Source organism: Dryobates pubescens, chromosome Z, assembly GCF_014839835.1.
Source record: "Dryobates pubescens isolate bDryPub1 chromosome Z, bDryPub1.pri, whole genome shotgun sequence".
NCBI lineage: Eukaryota > Metazoa > Chordata > Aves > Piciformes > Picidae > Dryobates > Dryobates pubescens.
The window spans coordinates 131,868,409-131,890,680 of NC_071657.1; the positions used below are offsets into that span (position 1 = coordinate 131,868,409).

General features: G+C 41.8%; 1 protein-coding gene across 2 annotated transcripts in view; it reads right to left on the reverse strand.

The window, feature by feature from the left end:
* TMTC2 (transmembrane O-mannosyltransferase targeting cadherins 2) overlaps nt 1–22,272 on the reverse strand; it is a 304,368-nt gene that overhangs the window by 78,934 nt on the left and 203,162 nt on the right. For both annotated transcript variants that reach the window (XM_054178580.1, XM_054178581.1), the window contains 4 exons: nt 20,099–20,213; nt 8,076–8,161; nt 6,967–7,151; nt 5,390–5,468 (listed from right to left, as the gene is read on the reverse strand). In XM_054178580.1, the coding sequence (XP_054034555.1) occupies nt 5,390–5,468; nt 6,967–7,151; nt 8,076–8,161; nt 20,099–20,213 (465 nt within the window). The remainder of the gene's footprint in view (nt 1–5,389; nt 5,469–6,966; nt 7,152–8,075; nt 8,162–20,098; nt 20,214–22,272) is intronic.

Sequence of the window (22,272 nt, forward strand, 5' to 3'; positions counted from 1 at the left end):
GCCAATTGAAACCTGAACAACGCCACCCCAACATCTTTCTTGTTACTGTTCAGAAGCAAAACAAAAACTCCATGGTCCACCTCACACCACTTAACTGTCAGGAGCAGGAATTACTGTAGCAGGTGGGCCAGTGTGGTTTTGAAAGCAATGTAATACAATCAGCTGCACAATATCAGATTTCACGGGACGCGAAAGACATCCAGAGCAGAGGCTGATCTTTAAGCAATCCTAATATTGGCATTAAAGTGTTCAAGATCCCACAGGGACCATTTTATCTTTTGACCCCAGGTTTTAATTGAAACTTTAAACAAATATATTACCTATTTAATGCAGCTGAGCTGGACTCTGGCCTTTGTAGTGCACGTTGCCATGCCAAGTAAATTAATCTGTGTAACCTTAGCATCTACTTTTTAATTTACATCAAAGAAATATGACATAGGGAAAATAAATACCAAGCCAACCCTATGCAGCTTGTTGGATAATTATTTTGACTCTAGCTTTAAATTTTTAGCTGCTTTGTGTTCTTTTAAGGGGAAAAAAAAAAAGGGGGGAAAAAAAAAAATCTGAAAAGGTTTTACTTCTTGGTACAAAGCCAGAGAAACATATGGTTTCTTTAGCTGAGTTGTTGCACACCTGGCAAAATAAATCACAGCAACAGGAGACCAAAATCTACCCTGCAACTTTTCATATGCACAAACACAGTACATCTGATGCTGGTCTTCTGGCCCTGTCTATTGTAGCATGCATAAAATGCAATGTCAAATGAAGGGCTTTGCTTCTTAAGGCTCAACTTCTACCTTCCAGAAGCAAGCTGCTTAGTTTTAAAGAACGAGGCTCAGTGAGGCAGACTGGCAGCCCAGAGCAGTGAGTCATTGAGCCTGTCACAGCAAAAGGCCAATAGAAGCAAGTACAAGGAAAAGAAGTGCAGCACAAACAGGGAAAGCAGGTGGTGTAAAGGCTTAACACCGCTGGAGTGTTAATGCTACCCTATCTCACTCCAAATGCTGGAGTTCAAATCCTAATTCAGTTTAAACAGTTTGTCTCCTGTTTTTTCTCTTTTGAGTATGTCATGTACACAGGATCACAGAAACATACATGTTGGAAAAGACCCTCAGGATCGTCAAGTACAACCTATAACCCTCCTCTATAAGGTTCACCCCTAAACCATATCCCCAAGCACCACATCCAAGCCACCTTTAAACACATCCAGCGCTGGTGACTTAACCACCTCCCTGGGCAGCCCATTCCAATGCCTGAGCACTCTTGCCCAGAAGAATATTTTCCTAACGTCCAGTCCACCATACAGGGACAAAAGTCTTGAGAAAATCTTGAATGATATGACCGAATAATCATTAAAAATTAGAGAAAGCACTCGTTTCTTACATCACATGCCACTATGTGGCAATATATGTGCCACTAAATCAAAGAGTGATTGCCAGAGACTCAGAATACAATAATCACAATGACAACTTCAGCAGATAATCCTCAAAGTGCAACTATTTTTGGATTTCATAATAAGCCATGAAGACTATTTCCACATGTAGAGAAACAGGGAAGGACCCAGAAGGGAAACAGCCCTGTTTCTTCCCCTTCCTCCCGCAGCAATGAGCACATGGTGAGTGGGCACAGCTGAGTCAGATTGATGAGGTTCCAGGTGTACAAGCCAGGACTGGCATATTTCAGGTCCTCTAGTGTACCTCTTAAAGGTGAAAAATAGGCAGACAAGTTATGCAATGATGGAAGAGTTAGAATGAATGTGTTCATAATTCTATCTTGAACATCAAAACAGAAATAAACCATCCAGTCAGCCCTCTGAGGCTCAACAACATGGTATGAGCTATGTAGTGGATGAGCTTCTGATAATGGATGCAGTTGCCTTGCTCTCCTGTCACACCTGATGCAAGGAGATGACTGAATAGGTGTTTAGAATTTATCTCACCCAGCTCAAGTCGGCAACTCTTAGCTAGTCACCACAGCTCCTTTTACAGGACAAGCAGAAGGAGACAGCTCGGGGGAGAACTTATTGCTGTCTACAACTACCTGAAGGGTGGTTGCAGCCAGGTGGGGTTGGTCTCTTCTCCCAGGCAACCAGTGACAGAACAAGAGGACACAGGCTCAAGCTGTGCAGGTGGAAGTTTAGGCTTGATCTTAGAAAGAAATTCTTCACAGAAAGAGACTGCCCACTGGAATGGGCTGCCCAGGGAGGTGGTGGGATCAGTGTCCCTGGAGATGTTTAAAAAGAGACTGGATGAGGCACCTAGTGCCAGGGTCCAGTTGACTAGCTAGGGTTGGGTGATTGATTGGACTTGAAGATCCAGGAGGTCTCCTCCAACCAGGTTGATTCTAGGATTCTGTGAAGGATGCTTGCAGGACATAACCTGTACAGTCTAAAATCAGATGGGCTTAATTAGACAGGCAGAGGTTGGTCTCTTCTCCCAGGCAGCCAGCACCAGAACAAGAGGACACAGTCTCAGGCTGTGCCAGGGGTGGTTTAGGCTGGATGTTAGGAGGAAGTTCTATACAGAGAGAGTGATTGCCCATTGGAATGGGCTGCCTGGGGAGGTGGTGGAGTCACCATCATTGGAGGTGTTCAGGAGGAGACTTGATGGGGTGCTTGGTGCCATGGTTTAGTTCATTAGGTGGGTTGGATTGGTTGATAGGTTGGACGCGATGATCTTGAAGGTCTCTTCCAACCTGGTCTATTCTATTCTATTCTATTCCTCCCCAGAGGTATCTTTTTTCTTTCCATGCTATGAAGAGAGAAGCCCTGCTGTTAATATCACTGCACTGCATTCAAGTCACTACCCAACTCTTTATGTAGTCTCTTGGATTGCCTTTGCAGAACAGCCAACAGGCCACCCCTCAGCAACTAGTGAGGAGGAAGTTTTGGTTTCCCTGCAACAGTTGTCATCACAACAGCAACCAAAATACAAATATAGGCTGCATTAATGATAAGTTCCACTTTCCAGGGCTTCCTAATAGCCTGTTCTCTTTGCAACAGGCTGAAAGGGGCTAAGGTAGTCTTAGCTGACCCCAACTTGTTAGGCCATTAGGGCATCCATGACGTGTCAGCAGCTGCCTAAAGGAAATAGAAGCCAAGACCAGTCAAAAGACTGAGCTGGTCTCTGTGTTCACTTTTGCTTTGTGAGTTAATAAATGCAAATCCCAGGAACAGAGCGAACTTGGACATCATACACTGTGTTTATAAAGGAAGCTGAGAAAGGCCTCCTGAACCTGAAAAAGTAACCAATGGGCAAAAGAAGTGAAAAGCTAAAGAATCATACAGGCCATGGTAGTTCTTCAGGGAGCACCTATTCATGGAAAAAGAAATAGGGTGGCACAGGCCTGCTTTGTGATGGAACAACCAGAATCACAGAATTCACCAGGTTGGAAAAGACCTTCAAGATCATCAAGTCCAACCTATCACCCAGCACCATCCAATCAACTAAACCACGGTACCAAGTGCTTCATCCGGTCTCTTCCTAAACACCTCCAGTGATGGTGACTCCACCACCTCCCCGGGCAGCCCATTCCAATGGCCAGTCACTCCTGTGAAGACTTTCTTCCTAACACCCAGCCTAAATGCTAGAAACAACACTGGTTTACTTTTTCCATTTTCTATACTTCTGAGGAGCAATTTTCTCAGAATGCAGAGATGTGTATCTGCACTAAAGAAAGCAGTCAAACTTTGGAGGGTTTGCTGAGGCCCTGCAGTACTCCAACAATCACTATAGAACACAGAGAGTAAACAGAGGCTTAATTCACAGAGTGGTGACTGTTGGTAATCCCATCAAATGCTGATAATTAAGACTGATAAAAGCCTAGTTCAGCTAAGACTCCTTATGAAGGCAATAATCAGCTTGTGCATTTCAGGGATCTTACTCATTTGCATTAATCTGCTAAAGGTCAGCATCCAGGCAGAAGCAATTTGTCTGCTGAACTCCATGAACTGTTAAGGAAGTGTTTATACTATTATTGACATGAGACACTTTGTCACCGTGACATCAGAAATACTCAATATAGCATTTGCAAATGTGCAGCATCTGTTACAATTAGAGAATATTTTCCTCCTATGCCCCAGCACTTGTAAGGAGCTACGGGGCCTTTCCTAAATAAGCAGTGTGTTGTGCCTCCCTGTGTCAAAACAATTTCTATCAACCAATACATTCTCCGGTATTTTAGGCACAGGGAAGGGAGAAAAAAAGCCACAAATGCCCACATGCTTCCTGTTGATCTTAATTGTCTCTCTCTATATTTATAATTGCTTTACATTGAACTATTTTAAAGGCATCTTACATTCTTTTCTGTACCAGACAGCAGTTCATAGAGTCTACTGGGCAGGAGCAGGGAGGTCATTCTGTCCCTGTACACAGCACTGGTTAGGCCACACCTTGAGCACTATGTCCAGTTCTGGGCCCCTCAGTTTAGGAAAGATGTTGACTTGCTGAAACGTGTCCAGAGAAGGGCAACAAAGCTGGGGAGGGGTTTGGAACACAAACCCTATGAGGAGAGGCTGAAGGAGCTGGGGTTGTTTAGCCTGGAGAAGAGGAGGCTCAGGGGAGACCTTACTGCTCCCTCTACCTGAAGGGAGGTTGTAGCCAGGAGGGGCTTGATCTCTTCTCCCAGGCAACCAGCACCAGAACAAGAGGCCACAGTCTCAAGCTGCACCAGGGGAAGTTTAGGCTTGAGGTGAGGAGAAAGTTCTTCACTGAGCGAGTCATTCATCATTGGAATGGGCTGCCCAGGGAGGTGGTGGAGTCACCTTCCCTGGAGGTGTTCAAGAGGAGGTTGGATGTGGCACTTGGTGCCATGGTCTAGTCATGAGGTCGGTGGTGACAGGTTGGACTCGATGATCTTTGAGGAATGGAAATTTAAGCTTCAACACCCACACTAAATTTAATGCCACAATCAATCTCACTCTATTTTCTATGAATTAAATACAATTTCTTCTTAGTTTTGAAGATGATTCCTTGCCCATGGCAGGGGGATTTGAAGTAGATGATCCTTGAGGTCCTTTCCAACCCTATAATTCTATGATTCTAAGATGAGTAAATGTGAGATTAAAAGAAAATAAATCCTGTATGATTGCACAAGAGGTCTCCAAGACAGTGGGTGAGAAATTCTGGAGGCAGAGAAAAATTGTAAACATACAAGTGCTGCATAGACATCATTAAAGCTATCCAGTATCTAATAGCCTCATCATTTGTTATCCCTTATCCAGTACTGCTCTTGGTGGCATTTAAGCTTTGAAACTGGTTGGGCTTTCATCCACTGATGACAATTATTTTGGGTTTTATTAGATAATTCATTTGAGCACCAGCTGCCTGGCTAAGTTCTTTTGTTTTACCCTGCCTCAAGTGCCTTTCTGAAGCACTCACAATGCACTTACCCATCATGTTGTATAAACTCTGTGGTGCAAACTGCCTTGGCATTTTCTGTATTGCTTCTTTGTAAACCATAAGGGCATCCTGAAAAGAAACACACAAGTGGGAGACATCATTAGTAAGGCACCAATTTCAAAAGCAGCCTTTCACTCACAAAGTATAAATCAAACTATCTTCCTTCCCCAGTCTTTCAAGTATGAAGTAAAACTAAATTATCTTTCTTCCCCAAATGAAAGGTGCAGAGAGAAAGAAAACATATTGGTGTCAAAAATGTCACAGATAGTTCACATTTCTCCTTTTAAAAAGGTTTACCAAATTCAGGGAAGACAAAGCACTATCTGACATCTGAGATGGAGTAAGTGACCTAAAAATAAAGAAATCATTTTTTACTGCCAAGTAATAACAAAACATAATCCTCACAGCTGAAGCATGCTCCACAGAAAGAGATGGTCTACAATGTCAACAGTGCTCAAAATTGGATTCCCTTCACAAATATGCTGTGCCTTGAATCACTTGATGACTCACTCAGCACTTAGGATGCTTACTGGTCAGTCTGTTACCTCTGCAGCATTTTCTACATCAACCCACTGAACAGCTGCAGCTTGTAAAGGCTGAAATATGCTTGAAAATAACCCAAAGTGTATGATCAAACCAAGGCTTGGTCAGACTGCAATGACCACCAGGCAGAAATCTGATGAATTACATTGTTAAGATCCCTCGCACCTCCCAGGTACTGTGCTCAAACTCTATCAGTCTTGCAGATAACATGCTGCTGTTCTCTTATCTTTATGGATGTATTAGCTGCCTGTAACTGTTTTAACTAATTAGTAACTGCCACCTGGTAGAGCTGGATTCAGCAGACAGATGACAGAGAATCCATAGAGTTTGTGCATGCCTAAACTTAAACTCCAGAGGTAACTGTCACAGAAAGGGAGAGGTGTATGATTGAAAACCATGTGTAACTCCTGGCAATGCAAAGAGAGAATGACTTTCAAATTCTGCTGAAGGTCAAACTTCAAGTGAATGCCCAGGTTTAGTAATTCCATCAGGGAAAAAGAGAAATCACAACAGTCACATCTGCACACATAAATGAGATTGGGATGGCTTGAGTGCAGCCTACAGTTACACCAAGAATATCTCCAGATCCTCCTTAGAGTCAGCTCTTATTTTTGGAAACCCAAACCCAAACATAACTTTTTTTGCCATTTTTTTTTTTCAGCTAAGGATGGCCTTATTCTATTTGAAATTGAAAAGCCAGTAGACTTTAGGTCAGCTGGTCTGTAATCAGGCCATATCCTTTGCATACCACCCATGGAGACAAAGCCAAACCCAATGAATTAACACATAACAATGCTGACCATTGTTAATGTTGATTCTGACATCAGAACATCACCCTGCTAACTGACGTCCTCACACCTCTGGCTGTAGATTGTAAATACTCTCTGTAGAGACTGCTAATCTTGATTTGGTGGAATTCAGTCCATTTGCCCTCTTGTATTTTTTTAAGTCTGGTTGGAGACAAAAGGTATTACTTATGTACGAAGGTTTTATCATGACACTGTAGACAAATCTAGAGTCTTACCTCATAGTGTCCTTGTTCATGAAAAAGCTTTCCTAAATTATAAAGGCAGCTAGTAACAGAGCTTTTATGAGCATGAGGATCTTTTAGATTTTCATCAGGGATCTCTGAACACTTCAGGAAAGTCCTCCTGGCTTCCTCTGTCTTCCCTTGGTTCATCAGGATGATACCAGTATTTAAATAGGCAGCTGTAGAGAGGGAAAGAATATTACATTTTAATGAGGTTCCACTATGTTCTACCTAATCTTTGTTTTACTTCAGAGTAATCTGTTACTTAATTTAGCTTTTATATAATATAGATCAATTATTAGTGAGGAGTATATGAGGCAATAGTTCAGAGACAAGGACAGGAGAAAGAGGCTATCAAGAGTGAGGAAGGAGGGAAGAGAACACTGGTGCTCCATTTTTTTCCTCTTATAGGACTGTATCAAGCATACAGCATCACTGTTTGAAATGTAACAAAAATATATACATATATTTCCACATAACTTGATACATGTATAGAATAGAATAGGAATAGATCAGACCAGGTTGGAAGAGACCTTTGAGATCATCGAGTGCAACCTATCATCCAACACTATCTAATCAACTAAACCATGGCACCATGTGTGTATATGTACATACAGAGAAAATTTAATAGCTACAAAAAGAAATCTAAAAGGGCCCACTAAATTTTGGAACCAACTGCCGGCTGAAATTAATCCTATAAATTATTTCTCATTTCCCCAAGGCAAGAATGGAAACATGAAAGGACTTCAAAAATATTTGGATTATTCACTCACACCACATACCATAAAAATCAGGTACTAGCTGTAACAGAAAGCCCCTGCTTCTGTCACTGCTAGAAACAGAAAACAGGAGCCTAAAAAATTTGGGTAGCAGTTAATGGCACATGATCCCAGATCAGAAGATCTCTGCACCACATTAAATACAGTTGTTGGCTAATAAACACTTGTTCTCAACTGCAAAGTGCAGAATTTCACCTTTTACATTCAGAATGAAAAACTGCAGGAAATAAATAAATAATTAAGCTGCTAGGAAAGAGTAGGAACATTTCATTAAAAACACTATAGAGTAAATATTATGCAAAGCTGTATAGCTGAAATACTTACAAGCAAGTGTGGGTCTGCTACCAATTGCCAGTTTATAGTAATGCAACGCCTCTGAAAACCTGCTGTTTTCCTGAAGCAGTAATCCTCTGCAAAAGTAAAGGGAAAAATAAAGAGGGAGAGAGAGGGAGGTTACTGAAAAGGGTAAGTTCAAAATAAATATTCAAAACAAAACTATAAGCTGACTGGTGTTTAAGAGATGTAACAACTCCACATGTTACTAACAAGGGAACTGCTCCAAAGAGTCCAGCACAGAGCCGCAAAGATGCTGAAAGTGGTGGAATGTCTCCCTTATGCGGGAGCTGGGTCTCTTTGGCTTGGAAAAGAAGAGATTGAGGGGTGACCTCATTCATGTTTATAACAGTGAAGGATGAGTGTAAGGAAGATGGAGCCAGGCTCTTCTTAGTGATGTCCAATGATAGGACAAGGGGCAATGGGTGCAAACTGGAACAGAGCAGGTTCACAGAATCATAGAACTGTCAGGATTGGAAGGGACCACAAGGATCATCTAGTTCCAACCCCCCTGCATTGGGCAGGGACACTTTCCGCTAGATCAGGTTGCCCAGAGCCTCATCCAGCCTGGCCTTAAAAACTTCCAGGGATGGGGCTTCCACCACCTCCCCGGTCAACCTCTTCCAGTCTCTCACCACCCTCATGGTGAAGAACTTCCTAATGTCTCATCACCAAGGTTGGAAGAGACCTCAAAGATCATCAAGTCCAACCTGTCACCATAGACCTCATGACTAGACCATGGCACCAAGTGCCACGTCCAGTCCCCTCTTGAACACCTCCTAAAATCCAATCTGAATCTACCCACTTCTGGGTTTGCTCCATGCCCCCTAGTCCCATCATTACCTGACACCCTAAGAAGTCCCTCATTGGCTTTCTTGTACATCCCCTTCAGATACTGGAAGACCATAGTAAGGCCTGCTCAGCACTTTTTCAAATTGAACAACCCCAACTCTGTCAGTCTGTCCTTACAGGAGAGGTGCTCCAGCCCTCTGATTATCCTTGTGGCCTTTCTCTGGACATGCTCCATGTGAACATAAGGAAAAACCTTTTCACTGTGAGAGTGACAGAGCAGTGGAACAGACTCCCCAGGGAGGTTGTGGAGTCTCCTTCTCTGAAGACATTCAAAACCTGCCTGGATGTGTTCTTGTGTGACCTATTCTAGGTGATAATGCTCTGGCTAGCAGGGTTGGGTTGGAGTCAATGATCTTTTGAGGTCCCTTCCAACCTATAACGTTCTGTGATTCTGTAGTGGGCAGATTATTCTGTGCAAAACCAGGATTCTTTCACAGACATCAGGTGCATCCATATGGCTTTAACAAAGCAGATGCTAAATGCAATATTTTTGGCTTTCTTGAAAACCAGATATTTTTATTCAGTTGAGAAAATTCATAGACTCTGAGACTTTCTAAAGCTGATGGAGCATGGTGGATTTATGTGTAAATATGCATGTTTAGTCTGTCATCTTTTCTTGACTTGAAATAAGCACATCCTTTCCTAACACCCAATAAAGTTAGCCACATAACACAGTCCCCTTATTGAGTAATTTCAATGGATTATTCACTTCACAGCTAAGAATCTACATCAATTCAATCTTTTTTCCTGTCTTTCTGCTCCAAACAAACTTACTTCACCAATAGATATCACAAATGATGCCAAAGACTCCCGGTTCTCAGTCAGTTTGATAATCCTCACCCTTTAACTCAAGTCTTTTTTAAGAAAACCATCCTTGTGTATTACAATTTCCACAAATCACACATAAATTTATGAGAATTAAGTGGTCTGGATATTACTGACATGAGCCTGCAGTGTGCCCAGGGGGCCAAGAAGACCAATGGCATCCTGGCCTCTATCAGGAACATTGTGGCCAGCAGGAGTAGGGAGGTCATTCTGCCTCTGTACACTGCACTGGTTAGGCCTCACCTTGAGTCCTGTGTCCAGTTCTGGGCCCCTCAGTTTAGGAAAGATGTTGACTTGCTGGAAGGTGTCCAGAGAAGGGCAATAAAGCTGGTGAGGGGTTTGGAGCACAAGCCCTATGAGGAGAGAGTGAGGGAGCTGGGTTTGTTTAGCCTGCAGAAGAGGGGGGCTCAAGGGAGACCTTATTGCTCTCTACAACTATCTGAAGGGAGGTTGTAGACAGGTGGAGGTTGGTCTCTTCTCCCAGGCAACCAGCACCAGAACAAGAGGACACAGTCTCAAACTGCACCAGGAAAGGTTTGGACTGGATGTTAGGAAGAAATTCTTCATAGAGAGAGTGATTGCCCATTGGAATGGGCTGCCCAGGGAGGTGGTGGAGTTGCCATCATTGGGGGTATTTAGGAGGAGACTTGATAGGGTGTTTGGTTGCATGGTTTAGTTGATAAGGTGGTGTTGGATGATAGGTTGGATGTGATGATCTTGAAGGTCTCTTCCAACCTGGTCTATTCTATTCTATTCTATTCTATTCTACTCTACTCTACTCTACTCTACTGTACTCTTCCCAAAGGTCTAAACTGGAAAAAACATATTCAAATATATTAAAATCACCAGATTTAAACATCCTTAAAAATTAGTACTTTCAGAATGGAGACTCAGATCTTGTTATTCAGGGGTGGAAGTCTTGTTCTTCATTTACCTCAAAACATGTAGGAAAAAAAGGAAATGTAGCAATTTCTTTTAGGTGGGAGGGTTCCCAGGTCTACTTGCAGTTTCCCTAACACAGAGAAATTTTCTCTTCTTTGTTTATACTTTTATTTGCTGATAGCTTTTTGAACTGCCAAGAGCCTGGACCTCATCAATGTGTATAAATATCTGAGGGGTGGATGTCAAGTGGAAAGGACCAAGCTCTTTTCAGTGGTATGCACTAATAAGACAAGAAACAACAGGTTCATGATTTAACATAGAAGGTTTCATCTCAACATGAGGAGAAACTTCTTTCCTGTGAGGGTGACAGAGCACTTGAACAGGCTGCCCAGAGAGGTTGTGGAGTCTCCTTCTCTGGAGACTTTCAAAACCCACCTGAATGCATTCCTGTGTGGACTACCCTAAGTTATCCTGCTTTGGCGGGGGTTGGACCCTCATTTCCTGAGCTTTTCTATGAGGATGTTATGGGAGACATCATCAAAAGCCTTACTGAAGCCAAGGTATATGACATCCACTGCTCTTCCTTCATCTACCTGTTTGGTCATGGTTTTGTAGAAGGTTATGGATTCGTCAGTCTGTGTTGGCTACTCCTGACAACCTTCTTTTCTTCTGTGTGGTTAGGGATGACCTCCAGAATGAGCTGCTTCATCATCTTTTCAGGGATGGAGGTGAGGCTGACTGGTCTGTAGTTATCTGGGTCTTCCTTCTTGCCTTTTTTGAAGCCTGGAGTGACATTTGCTTTCTTCCAGTCTTCAGGCACCTAACTGCATTATTGCTCACTATTACTTCCTCAGCTCTACTGTTTTGTTCACAACACAGAAGGAATATAAATGAGCAATAATATTTGCTTCTGTTTCCAGTTTACACAAATAAAACACTGCCACCTTCCTATAAATATTTGCCTTTTGAGCAAAATACACAATAAGCCCCTGGATGAAATGACAAAGTTCTGTTTATTTCAGAATTAGTTCAAGAAAATCTGCAATTCTTCAGGTCCTATATTCTTCTTTCCATTGCTGTATTCAGAGCATCTAAGCCATTTCCAAGACAAAAATCACTCTAAGTGTTACATCTGAGAGGCAGACACAGGATTCTGAACAGCAGTGCAGTTCAGCTTTGATATTACATTGCTAAATTAGTGAACCTAATCAGTGGAGACAGCAGAGTCAGAGAAGGAATAGCAGCCCAAGGGAAAGGCCCTGGGTGCAGAGCAGGGATCTCATTCTCGAGGCTCTTTCCAGCCACTCCAGCAACATTCAGTTCAGGCAGCAAGTCCCATGGGTGCCTCTGAAAATGGCTGCCCCTGAAAATTTTTCACCATTGTCAAGACAAACATGAAGCAAACTGACATGCTCAAGTGAGGAATATCTGAAGGGTGCATGCCCTCCACCACATGACTACAAAGAGGTCATTAGGACAAACGCTACCCAAAGGCTCCTTTCAGGATCTGAGGTTCTTCCCAAAGAAACTGAGAGGTTGAACATATTTAAAGTTGCAGTCTGTTAAGTTATATCAACAACACTTCAGCACGCTTCAGCTGGAAGACCGATTGTGTCTTTTCTTCCTGCTTCAGAAAGTGGTGAAGTGTGGGATATTTTGCCACAGAAATGCCTCCATTTTCATTGGAGTTGACTTTGCAGCCCCCATCTTTTCAGAACAGAGGCCAAAGCCTTGACAGCAAAGTTTGATGCACTTCCTATGTCTTATCTATCTTATCATTTTTATATTCCAGCTAGAGAATTTCAATCAAAGATACTCAAAATCACTTTAAAATAGCTAAAATTAAAACTTGGAATCACTAAAAATAAAAGTGAAGCAACTTTCTAAAGATACTTGAAATAAAGGGGTTTATTCCAATTCAACTAGAAAAGTGCAAAATATCCTTCAAGCAAACTGACCATGGTTGAACACAAAAAGTTGTGGTACCAACCTTGGAACTAATAGACCCATAATCACCATAGTAACCTAAGCATGCAAGAAATAAGCTGACTCACTACAGAGCAGAGGAGCATTCACAGAGGCAGAGAAGACTTAGGCTGCAATAGTCAAAATCCAGGACCTTCTTGAAGTTCTTAGTACATGTTTGTTTAGCCCCATTTTGTTAATTCATAGGTTCATAGAGAGGTTTAGGTTGGAAGGAAGTTGCCTGCACTGCTTCTAGCTAATTTTACTATGGAGTGTGCATTATTGCTGTCTACAACTAGCTGAAGGGTGGTTGTAGCCAGGAGGGGGGTGCTCTCTTCTCCCAGGCAACCAGTGCCAGAACAAGAGGACACAGTCTCAAGCTGCACCAGGGGAAGTTTAGGCTCGAGGTGAGAAGAAAGTTCTTCACTGAGAAAATTGTTAGCTCTTGGAATGTGCTGCCCAGGGAGGTGGTGGAGTCACCATCCCAGGAGGGGATTGGACGTGGCACTTAGTGCCATAGTTTAGTAGTTATGAGGTGTTGGATGACAGGTTGGACTTGATGATCTTTGAGGTCTCTTCCAACCTTATTGATTCTATGATTGTATGATTCTATTCTATCTATGAAATGGAAGATATGTGCTGGATGCTTGGAAGAATAGTAAACTTCGCCCTGTGACTTAGGAAGTATTTCAGAATCCTGTTTGTCTAATAAGAAGAAAAAAGTGAGAAGCAAGTTCTGGCTATATAGAAGTCAAGCACAGAAATTGCTCATTTAAATATGTTCAGGGAAACATTTTCCCCTCCTGTTCTTTGCAACCAGCCTGAATTCTTTAAGTTGCCAACTTCTACCTATCTTGCTTGATCAACAACTCTGTTGTAGTCCTTTTAAAGCCAGTTTGTCTACATACAAAACAAGCTCCTCTGTGTCTAAAGCTTGCAAAAACAGATGAAGTACAATACATGGGAACCATAACTGCTGTCAGGGTAAACATGGATGTTAAATGAATTATTTATAACATTTTTTAAGCCAGGTAAAATGAAGAGTTTAATTAATTTTGTTTACTGTTGATAATACAGGGCCTGTTAGCTATTATTTTGCAATGACTGAAGTTTACCCATGCCTCCATTTATCCCATTCATTTCAGGTGGGATTATCTACAAAGAACTGTATTAACCCAAATGCTACACTGGCAAAGAAAGAAAGAAAATGAAGAAAATCCTCTTTTATTTCCCACACAAATGTGTCTCTAGCCATACAGCTGCAGAGGAAGCACTTTGCCTGTGGCAACTCTTTTGCTGTCATTTGCAAAACCAATGGGTAGAAAGACAGGTATGGATGCTACAGCAGTACATTAAACCATTAAGTATGGTCCTTAATTAAGGTTGTTTTGTTTTGTTTTAAGTAATCCATTTAGCTACTCGACCAAATGAGTACTAACCTTCTGTAAGAGACTACAATTAGGTTTCATTAACAAGAAAGCTAATCATTAAGGAACAGCACAAACAAGCAACATGTTTAATGTTTCCCAATAACATCCCACTAGCAAATATGTAAATGGAACATAAATTCTCCTTTTTTTTTAATCACAAAGAACCTAAACATCCCCAGTAGGCACTAACACAGAATGGTCATTCCCTCTGTAGTGCTCTCTGGGAACAGCCATCCATAACCCCATGAGTAAAAAGAAAAAATCAAACCCAAACAATCAGCCCCAAACAGCATAGACAAAACTCTGCCATGTTGTCCCAGCTCTAGGGAAGAGCTTTGGAAATGGAAGCATGTTGGTCTGCAAATGCAGTCCTGGTTTATTTACTGTTACTGGGGCAGTTAGGTTAGAACTACCATTTCAACACTGCGTCAACTCTCACAACCTTTGTTTCTTTGACAGAGGGAGAAAAGGCAACCATATGGATGATAAGTGGCATTGCTCCTGTCTTTCTCCCTCCTTTGGACACTGGCCCAAAAAAGGTTGTGGAATATCCTGCTCTGGAGACTTTCAAAACCTGTCTGTATGTGTTCTTGTGTGGCCTGTCTGTGATCCTGCTTTGGCAGGGGCGTTGGACTCAACGATCTCTGGAGGTCCCTTCCAACCCCAACCATTCTGTGTGTGTGTGATGTCTCAAATGAGACATCTGTTCCCTGTGGCATGCCCCAGAAGTCAACAAAGATTGTGTTTCATAATTTTATAAAATGGAGAAAGCTTCTGTAAGGACCATGAATCATCAAAACTTCAAATATTGACACAGGAAATTGAATAGCTAGGTCACTGAATACATTTCAAGTCTCAGTCTTCCTTACTAAAATATCTTCACACAGGCCTTACAAAGAGTTCCAGAGCAGAGATCTGCACTGCTGGACACCATCAGTCACCTAAGTGACCTTTGGGTACTACCTCACAAGCTGCTCTCACGATCCAGCAAGATTTTACCAATACATCTTTGGGTACAGTAAGACACAGAGGAGTAAATAGCTGGCAATGCAGAGATTACTTCCAGACAGGTTTGTAACTAGTTAGCATTCACAGCTGAGAGAAAAATAAAAGATAAAAAATCAATTACATAGCAGAAGACAAATCCTCTTTGCTTTTTAGTTCAAAATCCTGCACTATAAAAACTTCTGAGCTATCAAGAAAGAGGGATCATAACCTTGACTCATTTCTCACTACGTGAAGTGGTGCAGCAACTTCATCTGGGGCAGGTTCAAACACAGTGCAACATTAAGTTTGTGGGTTAGCCTGCTTTTAGAGCATTCCATCTTTGATAGCTCAACAAAGGAAATTTTTATGCTAGTACCCTTAAAAGGCAGGAGAGGACACCATTTCATGTTATGTATGGTAATAGAAACAGATGAGTTAAACCTTTGCTCATATTGATTTTTTTATCCAAGGATAAGTAGTTAAACTTTGTGTATAAACCAGTTCTGCAATCCCAGGCTTTACAGAACTAAAGTTTTGAAGACTTCACCTAAGAAAAAACTGAAATAGTCATCCATTCTTGACATAATATCCTAAGTTTGCCCCAGTAAATTTTATGGAGATTCATGCTTCAAAATTATTCAAAGGAATTAAATTATTAGAATAATAAACTTGTACTTCAGCCCACTATCACTAAAGGCAAAATGAGGGCTTTTGGGAGAGATGAAAGGGGATGGCTGCTTGGTAGAAATTCACAGAATCATTGAACGGCTCAGGTTGGAAGGGACCTTAGAGATCATCTACTCCATCCTCCCCACCATGAGCAGGGATGCCTCTCGACTTGGCTGATCAAGGTCTCATCCAAAATGGCTTAAAACACTCCCAGGGAGGAGGCATCCACAATCTCCCTAAGACAGCCCACTCCAGAGTCTCTCCACCCTTGTACTGAAGAACTTCTTCCTGAGAACCAGTCTGAACCAACTCTCCCTCAGCTTAAAACCACTCCCTCTTGTCCTATTGTTAGACACCCTTACGGAAAGTCCCTCTGCAGCCTTCCTTCAGCTATTGGAAGGCAGCTACAAAGTCCCCCCCAGAGACTTCTCTTCTCTAGGCTGAACAACCCCAGCTCCCTCAGCCTATCCTCATGGCAGAGGTGTTCCATCTTTTATAAGGCATTGTATACCCCCAAAATACAGCATTTTAAATTAAGATAATTTAAAAGGAAGATTCAGCATTCATGTGAAATTGCAAACATCCTTAATATTGCCTGAGAAACTCAAGGCAATGGAGATTACTGATACGGCTCAAAAAATCCTTTAAGCCCAGTTAGACCTAAATAGAAGTCTTTTGACTGATAAGCTATTTTTACTTTAGGCATTCATTAGAAGCAATTTGAAACAATACCAAAAACACCCCCATGAGCTTCAGGTAACAACCACAAGGAAATAAGAACTGAAAAGACAAAATAATCCAAAAATAGTTTGCTTTTAATGTGCTGATTGTTGCCTAGTTTGGAAAAACTAGTTTTGATGTATAGCTCTGTCCTTGGTACTTCATAGTATTAAATACATGGATTTCTCATTTGAAAAAAAAACACAAAACCAAACCCCAAAATAACACAGAGAGAAATTCACTTTATGCTGATTAGCAGCCCAGTGAATTCTAGCTGAAATCAGCAGAGCTCCATAGCTGTGAGAAGCTGGCTTTGAGATTTATTTATAAAAATTACCTGCAGTGCAGTAATTGCAAGCAAGATGTCAGAGAAGTTATTTATAGGGAGCTGCTTTATATGCATTTCTGAAGTTCAATCTACCTTATTAAAGTCATATTGTAATACATTCTTCATTTGCAGTGTAAGACAACAACTGGAGTCCTTTCTGCACTGAAATTGCTGTGAAAGTCTCAAATACTTTCAGAGTTGCTAGGAACTTCTTCAAGGTTTTCATGGGAGTTTCAGAAGACAAGGTCCTAAACAAGAATTGAAGTCAAACATCAGGTTTCATAAATTGTAGGCCACAGATCATATCTTAGTATCGAAGAATCAGTCAAGGTTGGAAGGGACCGCAAGGATCATCTAGTTCCAACCCCCCTGCCATGGGCAGGGACACCCCACACTAGATCAGCCTGGCCAGAGCCTCATCCAGCCTGGTCTTAGACACCTCCAGGAATGGGGCCTCAACCACCTCCCTGGACAACCCATTCCAGGGCTTCACCACTCTCATGGGGAAGAACTGCTTCATGTCCAGTCTGAATCTCCCCATCTCCAGCTTCATTCCATTCCCCCTAGTCCTATCACTACCTGATATCCTAAGAAGCCCCTCCCCAGCCTTCTTGTAGGTCCCCTTCAGATACTGGAAAGCCACAATTAGGTCACCTTGGAGCCTTCTTTTCTCCAGACCTTCATGAGAGGCTATGTCACAAGCTAGCTTAAGGTATAAACCAAGCACAAGTTTCACTCAAGAGACCTTCAAGATCATAGAGTCCAGCCTATCACCCAACACCATCCAATCAGCTAAACCATGACACCAAGCGTCTCATCCAGTCTCCTCTTAAACACCTCTAGTTATTTGGACTGGGGAAAATGTCAACAGCACACACTTATTTTAACCCACACCTAAAGTTGTGAAGGACCTCCAATGCAGTATTAATGTTAGGCAGAGCTTTTATTCCCCCCACCCCACACCCCTGTGTTTTTTGATATAAAAAATGTTTCTGATGTCTCTGAAAGTTTAGGGATTTGTTTAAGGTTACAGAACTGACACATTTGAACAATAGGGGAAATCATGTGCTCAGAATCAGACAAACCTTCAAATGGACATTCTGTAATTATGTAATCTAAATAAATGCAGTTTGCATTGGCCTAAGAGGCAAAATCAGCTGCAACTCAGAGCCATAAGGTGTAAATCAGAAAACAAAACTGTATCATTAAAACCAGCTTCATAGCCTACATATTCCAAACAGCATTTCAGTTCAGTTCCTTGTAGAGAAATTCAGTAGAATTGCAGAAAGTTTTCTGTTCAACAGAAAAGATGGTTTGTAGGCATAGATTTTGTATACTGGTGGGAAGCTGGAAGATTACCAGCTTCTTCTGAAAACAGCACAACTACTGAAATCTCACATCTTTTACATCCCTGCCTGTATTGCCCAACACCCTTCCTGTTCCCCCAATACTAACTTCAGTTTCCCTCCATGACACTGAGAGTAAGAGACAAAAGTACTGTACGGGCATACAAAAACAACCAAACAGAAAAAATCATAGCTGCAATTTTCACCCCCAAAATGAATGGCATATGAGAAATGTAGGTGTTATCAGTCTCACCACCTTTTCCCACAATCTTCTGCTGGGCTCAGCACTTCTTTTTTTTACATGTGAGCAGAAGGAGTTTCGTCTTCAAAATATGCTTTAACACTTTCCACTGCCTAACAGACAAATGAAAAAAGAAGTGCGTGCATGCATGTGTGCCAGTGCATGATGATTAAAACAAGATACATATTTTGGACTGGAAATTCCACCATTCAATTATTTTGAGTTGGCAGTATGTTTAAATGTGAGCAAATTAATGAAATGGACAACTTATTCCTTGTTAAAGAAGGAAAAAATAAGCTAAAGTCTATTGTAGGCTTAGTTTTCAGAATCACAGAATTGTCTGGGTTGGAAGGGACCTCAAGGACAATGTAGTTCCAACCCCCCTGCCATGGGCAGGGACACTTTCCACTAGATCAGGCTGCCCAGAGCCACATCCAGCCTGGCCTTAAAAACTTCCAGGGATGGGGCTTCCATCACCTACCCAGGCAACCTCTTCCAGTCTCTCACCACCCTCATGGTGAAGAACTTCCTAATGTCTAATCTAAATCTCCCCTCCTGCAGTTTGCATCCATTCCCCCTAGTCCTATCACTACCCAACACCCTAAAAAGTCCATCACCAACTTTCTTGTAGGCCCCCTTCAGATACTGGAAGGCCACCAGAAGGTCTCCTCGGAGCCTTCTCTTCTCCAAACTGAACAACCCCAACTCTCCCAAGCCTGTCCTCAGAGGAGAGGTGCTCCAAATATAAACAACTGGTCTTACAGGTAAAACATTGTTTATTTAGTTATTTAGTTAAAGAAGCTTACTATCTATGATTTTATTAGCATTTAGTTTTTGCACATTGTTCCTCTCACATATGTACTTTTCTGCCACACATGGAACATTATTTTCCTACTACTACTTAATGCATGGCAGTCACCTGGATTTTGTTCTCTTCACACACCAAGGAGGTGATAAGCCTGTCTCACGGCAGAGCCACACCCTTGAGGCTTGGACTGAGTGGTGATGGCAGGAGGGGAACGAAGGATGAGCACTGGCAAGATGAGCAGTGCTGAGCAGGGAGCAGGTGGACGCCTAGCCCAGGCACCCAGAGAATCAGCTCCCTCCCAGCTGGAGCACTCATCACGATCACGCCTCAGTGAGAAGCTGAGCATGATGCCAACTTCACTGTTCATGATTTGGTACCTTAATGAGCTGGGAAATCTTTTTCTCCACTGCATAATTATTTTGATGCCCATGCTATTTATTCTCTTACTCACCTACAACGGGATTATAGCAATTAAACTTTCTCGAATCTACACTGATCTAAAGTCAGTCACAGGAGAAAAGCAATTTGCTTGCCTTAACATTTCAGACCTCTGGAGCTAACCAATGGGTATTGGCTTATGCTAGGAAGTGCTTACATCCGCTCCCCCTACCGAGTGTTATCCAGACTTTAAAAAGAAGTCTAAATAACACCTCTCTCTTTTAGCTCAGCCAGAAACAGATGGAGTGCTACTGTTGCCAGATCATCTATTTGTACCTTCTTCAGTGTGGGTTTGCATGTCTTCTTCCAAAGCACAGAGATTTTTAAGTTTACCTTCTCCATACCCAATACATGAATACATGATCATGTCCTGTCCACCCCCGAGTTTAAGGAGTACTATTAAAGAGACCACCATTACAAAGCGACGGCAAACATCATCTCCATTTCCAGCGAGGAAATCAATAGCTCCATTCACAGCAGGTTTCACAGCCGCTCCCAGCCCAGCAAAGCCACCCATACTTACAAATTATAAAGCATATCAGCCATGTTGCTGCGGTAGTACAAGGCATTTCTGTAGGCGCTTTCAGCTTCAGAAATCTTGCTCTGGCTCTTGAGAACATTTCCGAGGTTACCCCATGCTGTCAAGAGGAGAAAACAGTATTCAGAAAGAGCTACAATCCAATTACACATGACAGAGTATCCAAGTACCAGGAAGTTCCTCGGGGAGACAAACTCCACAAAGAAACTTTTTATGGAAGAGGAGCGGCAAAGGCCAATTGTTTCTTCCCACCCCCCCCCCCCCTCCATTTCCCTGGGTCTCCACATCTTGCTGTGAGCCTCACATTTCATAGTGGTGATTTGCATACACTCGGCATACATAGAGCTTTGGGGTGGGAAAAGGATCCTTAAGAACGAAATATGCCTCTGTGCTTTAGAAACTGCTACTGCAAAAAGGAAAGGACCAATTGTTGTATATCACCTCTAAATAAAAAAGAAAATAATCAAAATAAAATGCAGAACTGGGCTAGCTTCACAGTTTTAGCCTTTTTTTTTTTTACCTCTGAAAACCAAGAAATTTTCCTAACTGACATAGCTCTCACTGTAGTATGAATTTTATCCATATCAGTAATCTTCATGGCCTTGAGTTTCTCAGGTGATATTAAGGGTGTTTGCAATTTCACATAAATGCTGAATCTTCCTTTTAAATTATATGAATTTATAATGCTGTACTTTTGGGGTATGCAATGCCCTATAAAAGATAGAATACATCTGCCATGAGGATAGGCTGAGGGAGCTAGGGTTGTTCAGCCTAGAGAAGAGAAGTCTCTGGGGGGGACCTTGTAGCTGCCTTCCAAGAGCTGAAGGGATCCTACAGGAAGGCTGCAGAGGGACTTTCCATAAGGGTGTCTAACAATAGGACAAGAGGGAGTGGTTTTAAGCTTGGGGAGAATAGGTTCACTTTGGTTCTCAGGAAGAAGTTCTTCAGTACAAGGGTGGTGAGACTCTGGAATGGGCTGCTTTAGGGAGATTGTGGACACCACCTCCCTGGGGGCGTTTTTAACCATTTTGGATGAGGCCTTGAGCAGCCAAGTTGAGAGGCATCCCTGCCCATGGTGGGGAGGATAGAGTAGATGATCTCTAAGGTCCCTACCAACCTGAGCCATTCAATGAAAACTGACAACAGGCACAGGAGTTGAAAGAATGGTTAAGTAAGCAACCAGGATTAAAAATATGTCATATGGATAGAAACACACTACAGAGATCACCAAAAATGCATGCTATGTTTTTTGTCTCCTTGGAAAACATGTGGTTCCTTTCCATACAATTTATTATGCTATACAACGGGCTTTTATATCCCATCTATAAAGGACTTGAGGTAAAAAAAAAAATAATAAAATATTTAAGCCTCCACATATGTTCCCTTTTTTGTTGAGTGGCACAAAAAGTGTACTTACAAAAGAAACTGGAGCTAACATTTTATAGAAAACACAGCCCCACGTTATTCACAATTTAGGAAGCTAATTTACCTGGCATTGTAATTATAGTCTATGGGCACACATGAAAAAAAAACACCCCAACAAATTAGGCTTATAAATACAAAGTTGCTTCATGAAACAGTTCTATTTTCACAAGTATTTCCTTTTATGAGCCAGAATAATGAAAAGATGATGCATGGCCTTTCCACCAAACACACAGTATATGGCAAGCTGTTCTTGCCTCCAGATGTACTACCCATAAACATTAGCTCCAGTAGCAGTTAAACTCTGCTGCTTCAGTTACTCAAGCCCTTTCTTTATAGGAATTTTTATCAAACCTGAGTAATGCAAACTTTCAATGAAGTTTTAACATAATGCTGCTAAACAGCCTGATAATTATTTCAGATATGTGGTTGGGTTTTTTTTTTTCCCCTTGGAAAATGCATTGCTTTCAAGCTGCTGTGGTTTGATGCAGAAGCATCCTCCCATGGGGACGGAAATAGCAGCAAACACATTATTTTCCTCCAAGCAGAATAAACTAATCATTGCTAGGAAAAAAAAAACACCCAAAAAACCAAAACAAACAACTGATGGAATCCTTTTAGGATTCACATAAATAATATCATCCAACTGTGCACAACATATTTTGTAAAGACAAAAAAAAAACCCAACCCAAACACAATATTTCAATGAGAAAAGAACCTATCCCCCTTCTGTGAGT